Below are 15,751 nucleotides of genomic sequence, written 5' to 3'. Positions count from 1 at the left end.
GATTGCGCCACTGTACTCCAGCCTGGTGACAGGGCAAGGCTGCATCTGAAAAAGAAACAAAACCTCCACATACCCTACAAAACATGTAGAATTATGCTCATTAATCCTTTTCTACCATTTGATGTACTGTTCATAATTCTCACTGGGGACAGTATCAACTGGAGAACTGGATAAAGGCATATATCCCTCCAATGTCTATTTTCTATCCATTTCCAAAAATATGAACAGTAAGAAAAGTACATTGGACTGTATCTAATTTTCTGTGTTGAAGAAAACATTTTGGTGAGCAAAGCAGAAAAAAGCAGAACCCAATCCCTTGGCTGATAAGCCATTTGGGATTAAAAAACAACTGATGAGCCACACTTTTTATTATTCAAAAAACAAGAGGCTGTTTCTATCCTATCACTAAAATATTTTGGTTTTGTCATGGATGCTGCTCAGGTAGGATATAATACTTAAATACCTCGAAGGCCCAATCACCTGGATACTGCGGATGAAGGTTTAACTGACTCCAGGGAAGAGGACTACAGGGTGCTCCATGGGGAGGATGGCGGAGTCAGACTCAGCAAATCAGATTCCCACCCCACACACGGGGCCCAGCCTCATACCTCTGAGAGGGACAGGGCTGTGGTGATGACAAGATGACAACCTAAGGGTCACAGGGCCCGTATGTGCGCCAAGCTTAGATTCAGGATGCTTTTGACTCAGATAAAAGAGAAGATAACTAGGCAAAAATGCATTAATATTTTAAAGCATTTCTGACGTCATCTGTCTATGCATGCGTACATCTGTACATGTGTGGTGCACGTGCACATGCACACATGTGTTGTGTGCATATATGTACGTGTTTATGCACATGTGTTGTATATATGCACGTGTGTTGTATGCCAGTGTATGTCTGTACAGTTGTGTATACATGTGTATGTGCATATGTACATGTGTGTTGTATGCCCATGTGCATATGTACATGTGTGTTGTAGCTATGTATATGTGTCATGTAAAGTAATCTGTGGTTTTGTTCTATTCCCTCCACATCGCAGAATTCAAAGGTTCGATCACTTATGTTTCAGCACTGAGATCGCGGTTACCTTTAACATACTCTTATCCCCAAATCCATTTCTTTGGGGTCTGGAGAATGAGTGCTGCCAGGCAGCACCCTTGGAACTGGGGTCACGAATACTGGTAAATAACAAGGCCAAAGTCAAACCACCTCATGTGCCAAGAGAGTCCACAGTAATAAAACTTACTTTCATGGCACTTAATTCCATAGACGTCGATGTTTGGATCGAACTCCCCAGGAGCCAGGGGTGGTGAGCTGTTCAGTGTATTCCCGGGGCTGTCTGGGGGCGTCCCCACCGGGTGGGTGCCATCGCTCTCGCCCTCCTCCTCCCCGTCATTCTCCTCACATTCTACCTCCTCCTGTTCGGCTCTCTCCACATCATGAATTCCCACCAGCAGGCTGTAGTCCATGAGCTTCAGCTGGGCCAGAAACTGGGGACAGAGGCGACAGTCAGTCAGCCACACCTTAAACATAAAAGCCGACATTTAAAGGAGACAAGCTCGGGTGACACCCAGAGGGAAAGCTGCAGGCTGGGGCAGCAGAGGCGCCAGGAGCCTCCTTTCTGATGCTCTTACACTCCTGGGCCGTTTATCTGAAGCGCAGCCTCACACTTCAGGCTGGCTCAGAGCCCAGATTATTTTCCCTAGAATGCCACATGGATGGGGAGAGGCGTGTGTCTATCACAGGGTGGCTGGATTTCACTAAAGAGAAGCGAGCACGACCAGCCAGAGATCCAGAAAGAGCAAGTTCCTGCCAACGATTAAGACTGGTTAATGAGGAAACCCAGGCACCTCCTAAGTACCTCCCAGCGGCATCTCCTGATATGGTTCGGGAAAGCACCTTGGAATTCAGCATGCTCTCTGGAGGTGATCATTATGCTGTGGCAAGTAAGTAAAAGCAAAGGCACTGTGTCCACATCTGGTGAGTAATGCAGTCCTGTTGGGGTCAGCAAGGTGCCAGAGGGGCTTCGCTTTCCACGAGCAGGGCACACCCAGGATTCCTGTCCTCCCCCTCCTCCAGCCATGGCTAGAACATAATGTGGGGGCAAGACCCAGCTCTGTGTGTTTGGCTACTCTTGTCTGCCCAGTTCTTTTTTGACTTTTAAGATCATGATTCTTTTTGCTTCTCTTTTCTTATTTGAGACCTTCAGCACAATGTTCCAATGTTGCCATAAAACGTGGACGGTTGTGCTGAGCGCAAACAGTGGAGCCCATCAGCGGGCTTGACCCACTCAGCTCCCTGACCCCCCGCTGCTGGCTCTGCACAGGGTCCTGTTCCGCTCTGACCTTGGGCTCGGGGTCCAAGAAGGTTCACGGTCCTGGCTCTGGAAGGACTCAGAACCACCTTGCTAGGGAATGCACACTGGCTGAGCTGCCTCTGGGCTACGCTGATAGAATCTAAGAAGCAAATGTCCACACGCAAAGGGCAAGCAGATGAAATTATAGGTCTTGAAGTTCTGGCTAAAGATGAAATCAATTTGCTGAGCCCCGCAGAGCCGTTTCTTTTGAGCCTGCTGGGAAGCAGTTCTGTCTTGAAACTTAAAGAGAAGCCCTGATTCCTTACAGATAAGGAGGAGAGGACCGGTGGGCAAAGGTCTGTCCCACTCTCCAGCTGGTTCCGCTGCCTGCAGTTCTCCAGCTGGCACCCTGCTCCGCCCAGCAAACCTGCCAGAGCTCCCACTTGGCTGCCTTCCCACCAGGAAACCCCCGGGGCCAGGTATACATTCTCCATTTGATTCAAGCTCAGAAAAGAAAAATCACACAAATCTTGCATTCAGGTATTTAAGCAAAGTAGGAAAACCTGTTTGTTTAAAAATAGACTGAGGCAAACCCCTCGTGGAAACAGCGAGGGGCTCCTATGTTCAGTTCTGGACCCCAGAGAGGAGAGGAAGCCACTGCTCATTGCCCTGGCCTTTCCCCAAATTCCCCCATTACATCAAACACAGGAACTGACTTTTCACCTGCACCTCCCTCTGCCAGACTTCCTTTCCAGCAGTCAGAGACTGCACATCCTCCCCTAGCATCTAGGCAGCTGTCAGGCTCCGGGGCACACCTGGCCAGGATCACCTGTCAGAATCGTGTTTGGGGGTGGGTGGCTGTCGGGGAGAACTCCGTAATATGAGGCTCACTTGAGACCTTCACCAGCATGGTGAAGCCAGCCAGGTAGCTGGGTCTTGGGCACTAGCTCTGCACACATGGGCCTGTGCATGTGGAAGAGAACTGGGCACTCCGGGGTACAGAAACAGGTGACAAGATCCAAGGCATGTGTGAGAGAGCAGCCAGGCTCAGCAGCTGGACAAGAGCCCAAGGATTCAAATCCAAGGAGGGTCTGAAGGCAGGGCCTATTCTGAGCCTGCGCTCCCTGCTCTGTATCTGCTACCTCTAGAGGCTGCCTTAAAGCAGCTTTCCTCCATCCTTTTCTTTGCAACCCGAGGCGGCAGGTAACGAGTTAAAATCAGCCGGCATCGGAGTAGGCCCTCCACCTGTGACGCAGCGCTGTGGGTCTCCAGAGGGTTGGGTGGCCAGCAGCATGCCTGGCACTGCTGTGATCATGAAACCTGTTACCCTGTCAGAATGCCCTGTGGGCCTGGGGTTTCGGAAGCCCATGTGGAAAATATTGCATTACAGGTTCCCAGTCGTGCTTTCCAACCCTTGAGGAGTATGACGGGGAGGTGCTCATGGGAGCCCCACTTGTCCTGGACCTGTTCCAGGGCCTTTGGGCTCCTGGAGGACTGGGCCAGGGTCTCCTTTGCCACCTCCGCTGTCCCTCCCAAGCCTAGCCTGGTGCCTGGCTCTGCTCCCTGTAACTAGGGCTTCCCGCCTCACTCCTGGAAGCCTCTCTAGGGGTCCGGGGGAGGGCACTGCTGGAAGCAGCAGGCTCCAGATGGCAGCATCTGCTCCCAGCGTGGGTAGAGGGTGGGTAGGGACGGAGCCAGGCTCAGCCCTGCTAAGCTGGAGCGGTCACAGGGAAAAGTGCCCCTCCTGCCCATCCCTGCTCCCTCTGGGTGCTTGGAAGGTCCCTGTGAAGTGGTAAAGGCTGAGTGGTGACTAAACCTCCCGTCCAGTCCTCTGCAAAGGGCAGCAGTTTTCAGAATGTGAACCTGATCACATCCTGTCCTGCTTAAGACATTGCTGTGGTGCCACGTTTCCCACGGGGCACAAACAAAACTCTCAAGGCCCAGATAGCTAGGCCCCATCCCCATCTGGAGCCCACTTGAACCCTGCTCCAGCCCCCTTCTGGACTTCTCCCCTGCCGGCAGGTACTTCCTCCTGCGCCTTCCGGGCTCAGCTGCAGGACACCACGCGACGCAGCACAGCCCTGGAGTCTGGGTACTTCGGGCACCGCATGCTCCTCCCCGATGACACACGGCCTCGCTGCACATTCATTTCGTTGGAGCATTTGATCAACTTCTCTCTCAAGCGGGGCAGCTCGACAAGAAGTCTCTGGTTTTGGCTTCCACTGCATTCCTGACTCCCAGCAGACAAAGGGCTCAGGAAAGTACTTGGCACTTGTTGGGCAAGTGAATGGGATGCCTGCTGCAGTTTCCCTACCCATCCCCCCAACTGTCCCTAATTCTCCCCGACCTGCTTCCACCAGGACATAAAACCAAAGCCAAATAACCAAGAACAAAAGCAACAACAGAAAACCTCTGTCTGAGAGTGCAAGAGGCAACACCTTTGGGAAGGAAGCCCAAGGCGACCATTTAAAAGGCTCTTCCCTGAACAGGGAAAGCAGGTCTACTGGTTGACCTTCAAATGCACTTTCAAGTGTGCTTTATTTACAGAAGTCCGGGCTGTCTGTGATTAATTTGCCAAAGGACAGAGAGGCAATAGGACAACCGGGACTGGCCCGCCGCACTCACCAGGGTAAGCCTCCAGGCCTCAGTCTCCCCTGGCACCCCATCTGAGATGCTCACCAGGCCGGGCAGCCCAGAGAAATTTTCCTGGGTCTCAGGCCTGTTGTCAGACCGCTTACTCTTGTCTTGCAGTGAGGAAGAAATAAAGGTGCAGTCAGCTCCCAGCACAACCCATGAAACCATCCGTGCAATGAAAAATGCATCTCTAGGTAAGAAGCTGTTCTGAAGCACCCAAGAAGACTGAGGAATTGCAGTCTCAATGGGTATTACACATTTTGTTTCTGAGATGGGGTCTTGCCCTGTTGCCCAGGGTGGAATACAGTGGTGTAATCACAGATCCCTGTGGCCTTGAACTCCTAGGCTCAAGTGATTCTCCTGCCTTGGCCTCCCAAAGTGCTGGGATTATTCATGTTTTCAAATCTCCGAGACTGAGGTAGAAGTGGAAAAAACCAAGTACAGCAGAGTGGCTAAAAGGACAGGCTAGGTTGACAAGGGAGCCCCCTTAAGAAACAGAGTATCAGCTCTAGAGAGGGGCGAGTTAGTCTCGTTTGGGCTCACTAGCTCCATGCTTGACGAGTTTGCCTCTGGGATCCTCAGTCCTTCTGACTTGAAAAGGAGACAATGCCACTTCCCTCACAGCAGGGTGGAAGGATTAAGACAATGAATCTGAGACAAAAAATGTAGTGCCTTGCACAAAATAATGGAAGCTGTTCTTTGTAACTGTCAATGTTGTTTTGATTATGGTAGACGTCTTTTTTCTAATATCAAGTTTCAAATTTAAACAGGTTCCAGTTTGTGGACCAGTGGGGAAAAGCCCGTCAATTCACGAGCTCTTATTTTCACAACCTTAATTACATTTCTTGATTTTTGAGACAGGATCTGGCTCTGTCACCCCGGCTGGAGTGCAGCAGTGTGATCATGGCCCACTGAAGCCTAAAACACTGGGACTTGAGGGATCCTCCTGCTTCAGCTTTCCTAGTAGCTGGGACCACAGGCAAGTACCACTGTGTCTGGCCGAGTTTTAAAATTTTCTACCGAATGAGGGTCTCACTATGTTGCTCAGGCTGGTATCAAGCGATCGCCCAGCCTCAAACTTTATTTTAAAGCTGTTCCGAGGTAGAGTGAACGAAGTATGGCAATAAATCCGAGATTTTCCTTAGGGAAAACTCCCGTGGGCCAGACAGTCAAGGGTGAAGAGAGAACACAGAAAGGGGATGTGGGCTCCACAGTGGGGTCTGCTTCTGGCTCACTGCAGGACCACAGTATATATTCATTCTTTAAGAACATAAGATTCTGAAATGTGAAGATTTTTCCTTTCCAACTTCTCAGAAATTACCTGCTAGACCTTGGATCTGCCTCTTTTCTGGCCAGAATAGCCCGTCTCATCTAATTCCTTACTGATTCCTCACTGTGACAAATCTGTGAGCCGGGATCTTCCTCAAGATCTTTCCGAGTCTAAGACTATCCTTCGCAATGGTTTTAAATTGATTTTTTTACACTAACACACTGTGTCCTGCCAAATCAACATATTCTAACATACCTGTGAAGTAGAACTAAAATGCCAGTCAACTGTTTAACAGTTGTACCTTACCACTTGTTAAAAATTATAATAATCCCCCCTTGGAGCAATTATCAGATAACAAAGCCTACACTGTGCTCTCAAAAGCATTTTTAACCTTTGTTTATGTTGGAGTACTTAAGGATTGTGCCCTCTGAGGGCCTGATGCCCCAGTCTGAATTTAGAAGCTTTGTGCCTTCGAGCAAATTACATAGTGTCCCTGGGCTTGGCTTCCTCATTCATCAAACTAGGGTAGTGACAGGACCACTCGCAAGGGGTGGAGAATGACAAGCGGCAATGACTGCATGGGAAGGACTTGGGCTCCACGTGCTCCGCAAATGCTGGCTGCTGCCCATCCCTGTACTAACCGCCCTTTCACCCATTTCCGGGGATGGGGGGCTATAAACCTCAGCCAGCTGAAACGCCCTGTGGTGGGACGCCACAGAGGGAGAACATAATTCTGCATCGTGTGAGTCAATGAGGAGAGACCCTGATTCTCCAGGGTCACTATCAGAGCTGGCAACAAACAGGGCAGAAGGAAAAAGTGCTTGTCACTCCTCATCCACTACTTTGTGTGTGCGTGCAGGAAAAGACTCACCTGTGTTTAGTTATGTGCAAAGCTATGGGGATGAAAGTGTCCGGCACAGCACAGGAATAGAACAGGGCTTCAATTATAGAAAATCAACTAGAATCTGGGATGAAAATTGTTTTTCTTCACATGTAGATTTCTTGAGCTGTAATACACTCAGATCTCCTACTTGAGGGATTAAGGAAAGACAGCCACAACAACAAAAACAACTGTACTGAAACACCAGTGGGTCAGTCAGCTAAATTAGAAAGCAAGAACTGATGAAAAAATAAAACTCCAGTAAATTCTAGCCTCATTATCAAGATCAGATGTCAAGCTACTTCACCATAATTACCTGCTTAAAAATTTAATGATGCTTCTGCATGAATTTCAAAACCACAGACACCGTTACCAGCTATTGAGAATATTTTTAAAGAATGTTTTATACCCTGCGCCCATTTCAACAAAACAGCTAAGTGCTTGAGCCATGTATGGGGATTAGACTATCAAGTCCTCTAATCAATTGGTATTATTAGAGACAAAAGAGCTAAGAGGATCCTTCTGTAATTAAACTGTCAATTTGAACTGCTCCAGTTACATTATTTCTGGAGTCTAAATATTAAAGTGATATGCTGCCAACAGAAACAATTTTTTTTTGGTAGGTCACAAATAACCCTAAGGGCTACTTACCAAAATTGCTAAAACAATACTCTCTGTATCAAAGATTTGCTGATTAAACAATAAAAATTCAAACGAGTATGTTTACTGAGAGTACTTAATAATCAGATCAAATAGATCCCAAAGCAAGGGGAAAACGCTTGACTAATACATTTTATTAATAACCACTGACAGCTGATGAAAACTAACCATTTCTTAATGAAAGACTGGAGGAAAATGTTACATAAGAAAAGCAAATTCTTCTTTTTGTTTGAAGTAGATGCTTATAGGCCAAGCACAGCGGCTCATGCCTTTAATCCCAGCACTTTTGGAGGCTGAGGTAGGAGGACTGCTCGAGGCCAGGAGTTCAAGACCAGCCTGCACAACATAGCAAGACTGTCTCTACAAAAAAAAAAAAAAAAAAAATTCAAAAAACAGCCAGGCACCAGGGTGCAAGCCTGTAGCCCCCGCTACTATGGAGCCTGAGGCAGTAGGACTGCTTGAGCTGGGAGTTCAAGGTTGCACTGAGCTGTGCTGATGCCACTGCACTCAAGCCTGGCCAACAGAGCAAGACCTTGTCTCCAAAATCAACAATGGCAACAAAAAAGTAGACGCCTATACCCTACACAGATAACACACAGGTTCTAATCCAAGTATGTACATCATAAAGGGTAAAAAAGTTACTAAACTAATTTATGATCTAAAAATAGGAACTATTTATAACTTGGTCAGAGTTTCTTACAATAAAAAGAGCTGTCAAGAAATTACACTTTTTCTGCTTTTATGGGAAACACAAATGTATGACATTCTTTGGCTTTAGTCATTTTCTTTTTGTTTTTTGTTTAATGACATGAAAAAAATCTTCCCACAAAACCTCCAAGTAGCAGGTCTATAGTGGTGTGCTGGTAAGTGTTTCAAAGTTTTTTAGAAAAGTGTACACGAATGAATGAAAGTAACAGCTAAGAAAAACTTAGAGGCTGCTAAATTCTAATTCCCACTGCACTGTCTTGTAACTCAACATTAACCTTTTCTCCTGGATTCATTTACAAAAGACTTAAAAGAGCAAATCCAATGGAAAAGCTGCAATGCCTTTATCATAAACTAAATGACAGAAAAAGGTACACTTTAAATGTTTACAACAGTGTTTAAAAGCAAAACTCCATTATGGACTAAAGCCCCTTGGATGCCATTTTATTTCTCTCCACTGTCACCCCATGACCTAGGGTCCTCAGCTGCCCCTGTTCTAGTCCCATGATGTGTAAGGGGGCCTCATGACATGGTCTGTGATGACTGGTGGAGATAGGAAAGCATTCAGCGACCCAGCACTGACATGTGCTTTAGCGGGAAAAGTGCCAAGACTCTGATAGTGACTGAACATTTGTTTTTACAATGCTCTGCTGGTGGACAGAGTCCAGTACTCCCCTGGCCCCTCCCAAAGTGGTTGGTGTGTGCAGATCAGCCTCCATGGGCCATCCCAATTCAAAACACAGGAGCCTGGGACCGGGGATTCCCAGCACATGACAGCAGGTGCTTTCTTGTGTTTGGCGCCTAAATGAGAAGAATGCTGAACTGGCATGGTTTTGCTTTAAACCCTGTCACATGACACCTTCACATCTGACTGTGATAATGTAGAGTATACATGATTTCACCTTGGTTGCAGATTTAAATAGATGGTTTTAAAAGCTCCTAAAAACTAACAGGGCTGACATTTACACAATGGGGCTGGCCTCTACACTGACTGTTCTTACCTCAACATCCTTTTTCAGTTTTTCCAGGAAGACTTTCTTGTTGTTGTCATCAATATAAATCTTTTGGCCCTCATTAATGAAATCATTATCTTTCAGAGTTGGCAGTTCTTTGGCCTAAAACAAATAAGAAGAAGAATGACTAGGCTTGAGTAAAATATAAAAAAACCACATACAGCTTCCAACCCTGGACACTGAAGTTTGCCCCCCCATCACCTCCGCAGGGGTCTTACCCAAACAATAAAATGGAAGGCCTGAATACCACCGGGGGGCACCATTGAGCTGCAACCTCTGGAAGCATTCCCAGTAGCAGTGAGGTGGGGGTCAGATGGACTCCACGTTATAAGGCTTTTTGTAACACATTTCACGTTTTTCAGAGGAATGAACTTGACTGCTTTCTTAGATTCCCTTTCTTACAAGAAGTCTTCTGAGTATGGAATTTGTATTCTTGGACTATTTTCTCAGGAACCCTCAATTTTCTTACTGGTACAATCCAACTCCATCCTTCCTCCCACTTTTGGGTAGCTGTTGCTGGGCTCACATTACAAATAACATGTTATCTTGTCTTGCAAATGCCCCATCCATAATCATATCTACTTTCTGTACCATGGAGAACATGCAGCCCGAGGTTAGCCATCTGCCCTTCCAGGCTTTCCTGTTCACCACTCAGCCAAGAAGGAACGTCTCATTTGGACAATACCAAACAAAAAAGGCCTGTTTTAACATAAGCGTGTTAAAATGAGAGGTCTACCTTTTACAACTGAGCAAGAGGGTGAGCAAGTAAACCACACTTACACCAACCAACACAAAGCAATGGGCGACTATCAAAAATGGGTTATGAGCAGAACACACTGCAGCAAACAGGACAATATAGGCATATAGTTTCAAAACAGTGTAAACTTGGTGCCACCTGCATTCAGTACAAGCCCAAAATAAATCTCCCATCTCTTTCAGCTAACCATGGCTTATTTACTTCAGTGGAAAGAAATCCAGTGTCACATACTGCCCTTCTCTGTATGCTGATGAACCTGGAATGGTCCTCTTTTCCCTAAGTGTGAACCAAATGAAAACAAATTAAGCCAAGGAAACCACATGCTGTCCTTCCTGGCTCCCACGCTGTTCATCTTCCCTCCTTACTCACAGCAATACAGGAAAACTCCCTGGGTCCATCTCCTGAAAATCTCACATGCTCGAACTGCTCGCTTCCCCTCTTATCTATAAAGTATAAATATAGTCACATCTATGTACACCCACACATATGTACATAAATTATGCATTTCTAAATTTGTCCCTTTGGCTACTAACTTTGAAAAAATCTGAACAGTTTTGCAACTTTAAATTAGACAAAACCACAATCTTTATAAGCCAAATAGAATTATCCTTACAAAGCAGGTACAGCAAAGCTCAGATGTCAAGCTTCAACTCAACAGGCAGGTAGTGAGTCAAGTACAAAGATGCAAATATGAACAGTTCACAATTTCTACTGTAAAGGAGTCTGTAATCTCATATGGGAGAATTATACGAAAGCAAGTAGGTACAAGATAAAGTAGGATGTATATGTAACATGTAAAGATAAATATTAAGATTCTGGGGGAGACTGATAAAATTTCAAACACTTTTATGCTGAGTTATTGAATCTTTAAGAAAGGAAAATGCAATGCCATTCTTCACAAAATTGTAGGACGGGCCTGCTAGACTAACCCCCTAAACCTGTCAATAATTATTTTAAAAATAATATACATACATCCCCCCAACTCCCACACACCTTGAATATGAAGGCACCACACTAATGTTAAGTGTTTGAGATCATCACACTAGATTATAAGGTTTCTCTCCTATTAGAATGGTAAACATAATGAAATTTCACCAAGAATGAAACTCAAGGTTCTGAAGTCAAAAAACTCACTGAGAGGGCAGTGAGAAGATAAACACTGGCCAAAATAGAAAATTGGAAGCATGCTAGAAAAAAGGGTTGAAGCCAGACCTACACACAAAAACAGGAGAGACCAAGAAGGATCATAATTTTCCAGGCAGACACATTGGGCATTTGTGTCATTATGTGTTGGCGATGGGAGGTGTGTGGGTGTTAAGAATTAAGACATCTGCTTCAATTCCACAACTAATTTTATACATGTAAAAAAAGGGGAGAGGGTGTTTTTTCGGGTTTTGTATAAATGTGAGAAACCTGAAGGCAGAGATGACAGATCCCAGACAAGGCCGTAAATTACACGCTGGATGTGTGTTTGTAACACAAGTCACATTAATGAAGATGAATGCCACTTCAGGTTCACCCCAGCAGAATTACCTCATGTGACAGGGAAAGTATAATCCTACCTCATAAAACTCTGGACACCCTGTACTCTATGACTAAGCTGACTTGTGAATTTCACAGGCACTAGGGACGTATTTAGATTGGATCAAGTTCAAAAAAGGGCACCCAGATTGGTTAAAAGACTTAAGGGCTTATTGAAAGGATCAAGAGGAGAAGGCGGGTCCTGGCAGGGCAGCTGTAAGCACGGAATCTAACACTGGTCTACAGATATCCACCTCACAAACGCTTACCACAAGACAGTGTGCAGGGCATGACGGTTTTGGAGTCATGAATCCCGAGGTTGCAAACCTGGTTCCACCCCTTACTTGCCAGGGACCAGGGGCCAGGTTCCTGGACATCTCCAGCCTGTATCCATGGATGCAGAAGGGGGAAAATACTGCCGCGACCACCCGCAGCAGCCTTAGATACCCTGCTCAGTGCTTTGCATGAGTCATTTCATTCGCGTCTATCATCTACCTTTAGTCTTTGCAACAACCTTAACTATCATTCTTATCCACGTTTTACATTCAAGGAAACAGCTTATGTAATTTAAAGTCCCAACATTTGGTGAGTGATGAGCTGAGATGGGAAGCTTAATCATTCTGCTAAGGCAGAGATGTACTGGGAACTTAACCAGAAACCATGCGACAGATTCAAATAGTGAGCGGTGCTTGTAATCACCACCATCATCATCCTCGTTGAGCGTTTAATAAAGCACACAGATTTAAAATGGGTATTACAGGTTGAGAGACTTTTTTTTTTTTTTTTGAAAACAAAACTGTTCTTTTTTCTACTAAGAACAAGATAGGCTGGGCGTGGTGGCTCACACCTGCAATCTTGGCACTCTGGGAGTCCGACACAAGAGGATTACTGGAGCCCAGAAGTTTCAGACCAGTCTGGCTAACAAAGTGAGACTCCATCTCTACAAAAAAATAATAAAACATGTAAGACAGGCATGCTGTATGCCTGTCATCTCAGCTACTTGGGAGGCTGAGTTAGGAGGATCGTCTGAGCCTGGGAAGTCAAGGTTGCAGAGAGCCATGACTGCACTACTGCACTCCAGCCTGGGTAACGTAATAAGACCCTATCTTGGGGAAAAAAAAAAAAAAAGATAACAAAGCTTAAGTCACCTGACAATGATTCACTATCAAGAAAATCTTATTGCTTAGCTTTTAAAAATAAATTTCAATATATCCCTCTGATAATGAGCGTGCTTATGTTAGAAACATCTTTTTTTAAATGTGGAAAACTATTATACTATGATTTAGTGAACTTAATAAACTCTTGGTGTAAAACTGCCTACCAAGATGACGTCTACAGAGCAGCAAATTAACTGCGGGCAGCAACAGCTTAATGTAGCAACAGATTGTACCCTTTGCGTTTAAACACTGGATTATTTGCACTTAAAGTTTGTAACTGGGTCTGGTTCTTTAACGAGTGTCTTTGATATCTTTTCTAGCTCAGTGCAGAAACAGCCAGAAGGCGGAGGAAACCCCTAGGGCTAACTAAAGGCAGCTCAGAAACGCTTCTTGGTTGTGGACTCTCCGAGGCTGGCTTCCAGCCAGCAGTCAGCAGCCTTTGTCAAGCGGTGGCAGGCTGAGCCTTTATTTGCTCTGAATTCAGCTCTGGCCAGTCTTGTGGAGATCAGAGCCTCTAAGTGAGGCGGGGCGATTGCTGTATGACCCTCGGTACTTGCTGGGTGGGGACACTGGGGAGCCGAGGGTAAGGAAGAGAACCACTCTTCCCCACCCCGTCCTCCTCTGTGTGTCCAGCCCTGAGCTGGGACTGCTCCAAGAGCTGCTCCGAGGCCCTGGCCAGCTGTGGCCCCACGAGTAAATACAGCCCAAGGCAGGGCCAGGCCAGCACAGGCAGGGCTGCTTTCTCTCTCGCATGAGGTCATCTGCTGCGGTGGATTGGATTCCAAGTGGCATTCATCTCCACTACTGTGATGTGTAAAGGCACAAACACAGCCACAGGCATCAGAAGGACGCCGTGCCCCCTGCAGCCTGGCTGTCCTGCTTCCAGTTCTGATAAAATGAGCCCTTTACTGTCCTGTGTGGTGATGCCCAACCCCAGGTAGATTCGGCATGGCCCAGGTTTCCACGAAGGAGACAGACTGACGCCCGTGGTTATGAGAACACACTGGATCCAGGCTGCCTGGGTTGTAGCTCTGCAACTCCAATTATTAGCTGTGTGACTGCGCAAGTTACCTAACCTCTCTGTGACTTGGTTTTCCATCCTTAAGGGGGATTCACAAACATAGGGTTGTGAGGATTATATGAGCTCACACATGTAAAAAGGCCTAAAACGGTGCCTGTCACACAGTGTGTTATATACAAACATTGTTATTTGCTAGGCATGTTCTCAAGTATGGCTTATGGATCTAGAAAAAAACTCATCACTGATCAATCCAGAGCAAGATTTTTCTTTTAAAAAATGTATTGACATGTTTAACATTCTAATACGGGCTGCGATGTTGTGGGCCGGTTGCTTAACCTGCACAAACCTCAGTTTCCTTGTTTATATAATGGGAAATTAGTTAATACTGCACCTGTGTAATAGGGTTAGCATATGAATCAAATGACACAAAGCACATAGTGCCTGGAAATAACTTACTATATATTTGTTTCTTCTTTCCCAACTTTCTAATAAAATAGGCTCTTTAAATCTAGGATATCTTCTCATTGATACCTGAATGATTTAAAAAACTGACAATTTAGCATGTCCGTAATCTAAACCAGGGTGTCCAATCCCATGTGGCCAATTCCAGTGTGGCTTCCCTGGGTCACACTGGAAGAAGAATTGTCTTGGGCCACACATAAAATCACTGAACACTAACAATAGCTGATGCACTAAAAACAAAAACAAAAACAAACAAACAAAATCACAAAAAAATCTCATTACATTTTAAGAAAGCTTACGGATTTGTATTGGGCCACATTCAAAGCCATCCTGGGGCACACGCAGTCCATGAGCCGTGGGTTGGACAAGCTTGATCTAAAAGATGTTTAAAATTTCCTTTGTTTTTAGGTTTTATCTGCTAGTCACAAATATGTCACATGAATTCTCTACATACTGCCCTCAAATTTGGAAGACACTTTTGTTACTGCACACAAACCTACGACACACGAGCGCAAAGTTAGTATTTCATTTCACTGCACAGGACACACAGGGTACGCAGGGTACACAAGACAGGATGCATCAAAGGTGACACGGCCCGAGGCGCTGACCTCCCTGCCTTGGTGGCTCCAGTTCCCTACTCTGTTTTGCAAAGCTCCACTGTGAATTCTCCTGGCTAGAAAAACCTCTGTGATCACCTGCAAAAGCTAACCCTAACAGGAAACCTCACTGAAAAGACTTTTTTTTTTTTTTTTTAACTGAAACGTAAATGAGAGTAACACGTTCCTATCTTATAATAAAAATTGCACTAGTTAAGTTCCTGGAGTAATAAAGAATCTGAAATTTATGATATTTATTCAATGTATGGAATAAATGTAATGATTTTACATATCTGGCCAAAGATAGAAATTTGTTGACTTTTGTCTTACCTTAATTTTCCATGGGTTAGTTCTTCTCAGTGAGGACATTATAATAGTGGGTAATTTAGTGAATGCTATTTTGCTGACCTAAAGCAAAAATCCACAAGCTGAAATCTTAGTAGCCAGAAAATATAACCAAAATACTAGGGAACAGTGAACTCACTGGGAACATTTAACTTGCTATGAGCTGTAAAAAGAAAATTTATTATAAACATATGTATATATACAATACATTTATTACGGACATTTCTCCCTCATTTTGAAAAGTTTTTGGCTTCTTTTAAAGCACAGAATCACAGTCCTCAGCGAGTCTACTATAAGTCAACAGCAAGAAACACACTGTGTGACAATACAGGTCATGGTCAAAAATAGTTTGTGTGTCATTAAGACGCAAATGAACATGAACGTGAGAACTGAGATGCATGCTCAGCTGCATCAGAGCCTGAAGATAACCAAC

General features: G+C 45.2%; 1 protein-coding gene across 3 annotated transcripts in view; it reads right to left on the bottom strand.

The window, feature by feature from the left end:
* PIP4K2A (phosphatidylinositol-5-phosphate 4-kinase type 2 alpha) overlaps positions 1-15,751 on the bottom strand; it is a 174,239-nt gene that overhangs the window by 5,567 nt on the left and 152,921 nt on the right. For all 3 annotated transcript variants that reach the window (XM_017535575.2, XM_017535578.2, XM_037740975.1), the window contains 2 exons: positions 9,448-9,561; positions 1,248-1,491 (listed from right to left, as the gene is read on the bottom strand). In XM_017535575.2, coding sequence (XP_017391064.1) covers positions 1,248-1,491; positions 9,448-9,561 — 358 coding nt within the window. The remainder of the gene's footprint in view (positions 1-1,247; positions 1,492-9,447; positions 9,562-15,751) is intronic.

This window comes from Cebus imitator, unplaced genomic scaffold, assembly GCF_001604975.1.
Source record: "Cebus imitator isolate Cc_AM_T3 unplaced genomic scaffold, Cebus_imitator-1.0 Scaffold92, whole genome shotgun sequence".
In the NCBI taxonomy this organism is placed as follows: domain Eukaryota; kingdom Metazoa; phylum Chordata; class Mammalia; order Primates; family Cebidae; genus Cebus; species Cebus imitator.
The sequence above is the reverse complement of the archived record's forward strand: the minus strand, read 5'-3'. Positions and strand labels throughout refer to the sequence as shown.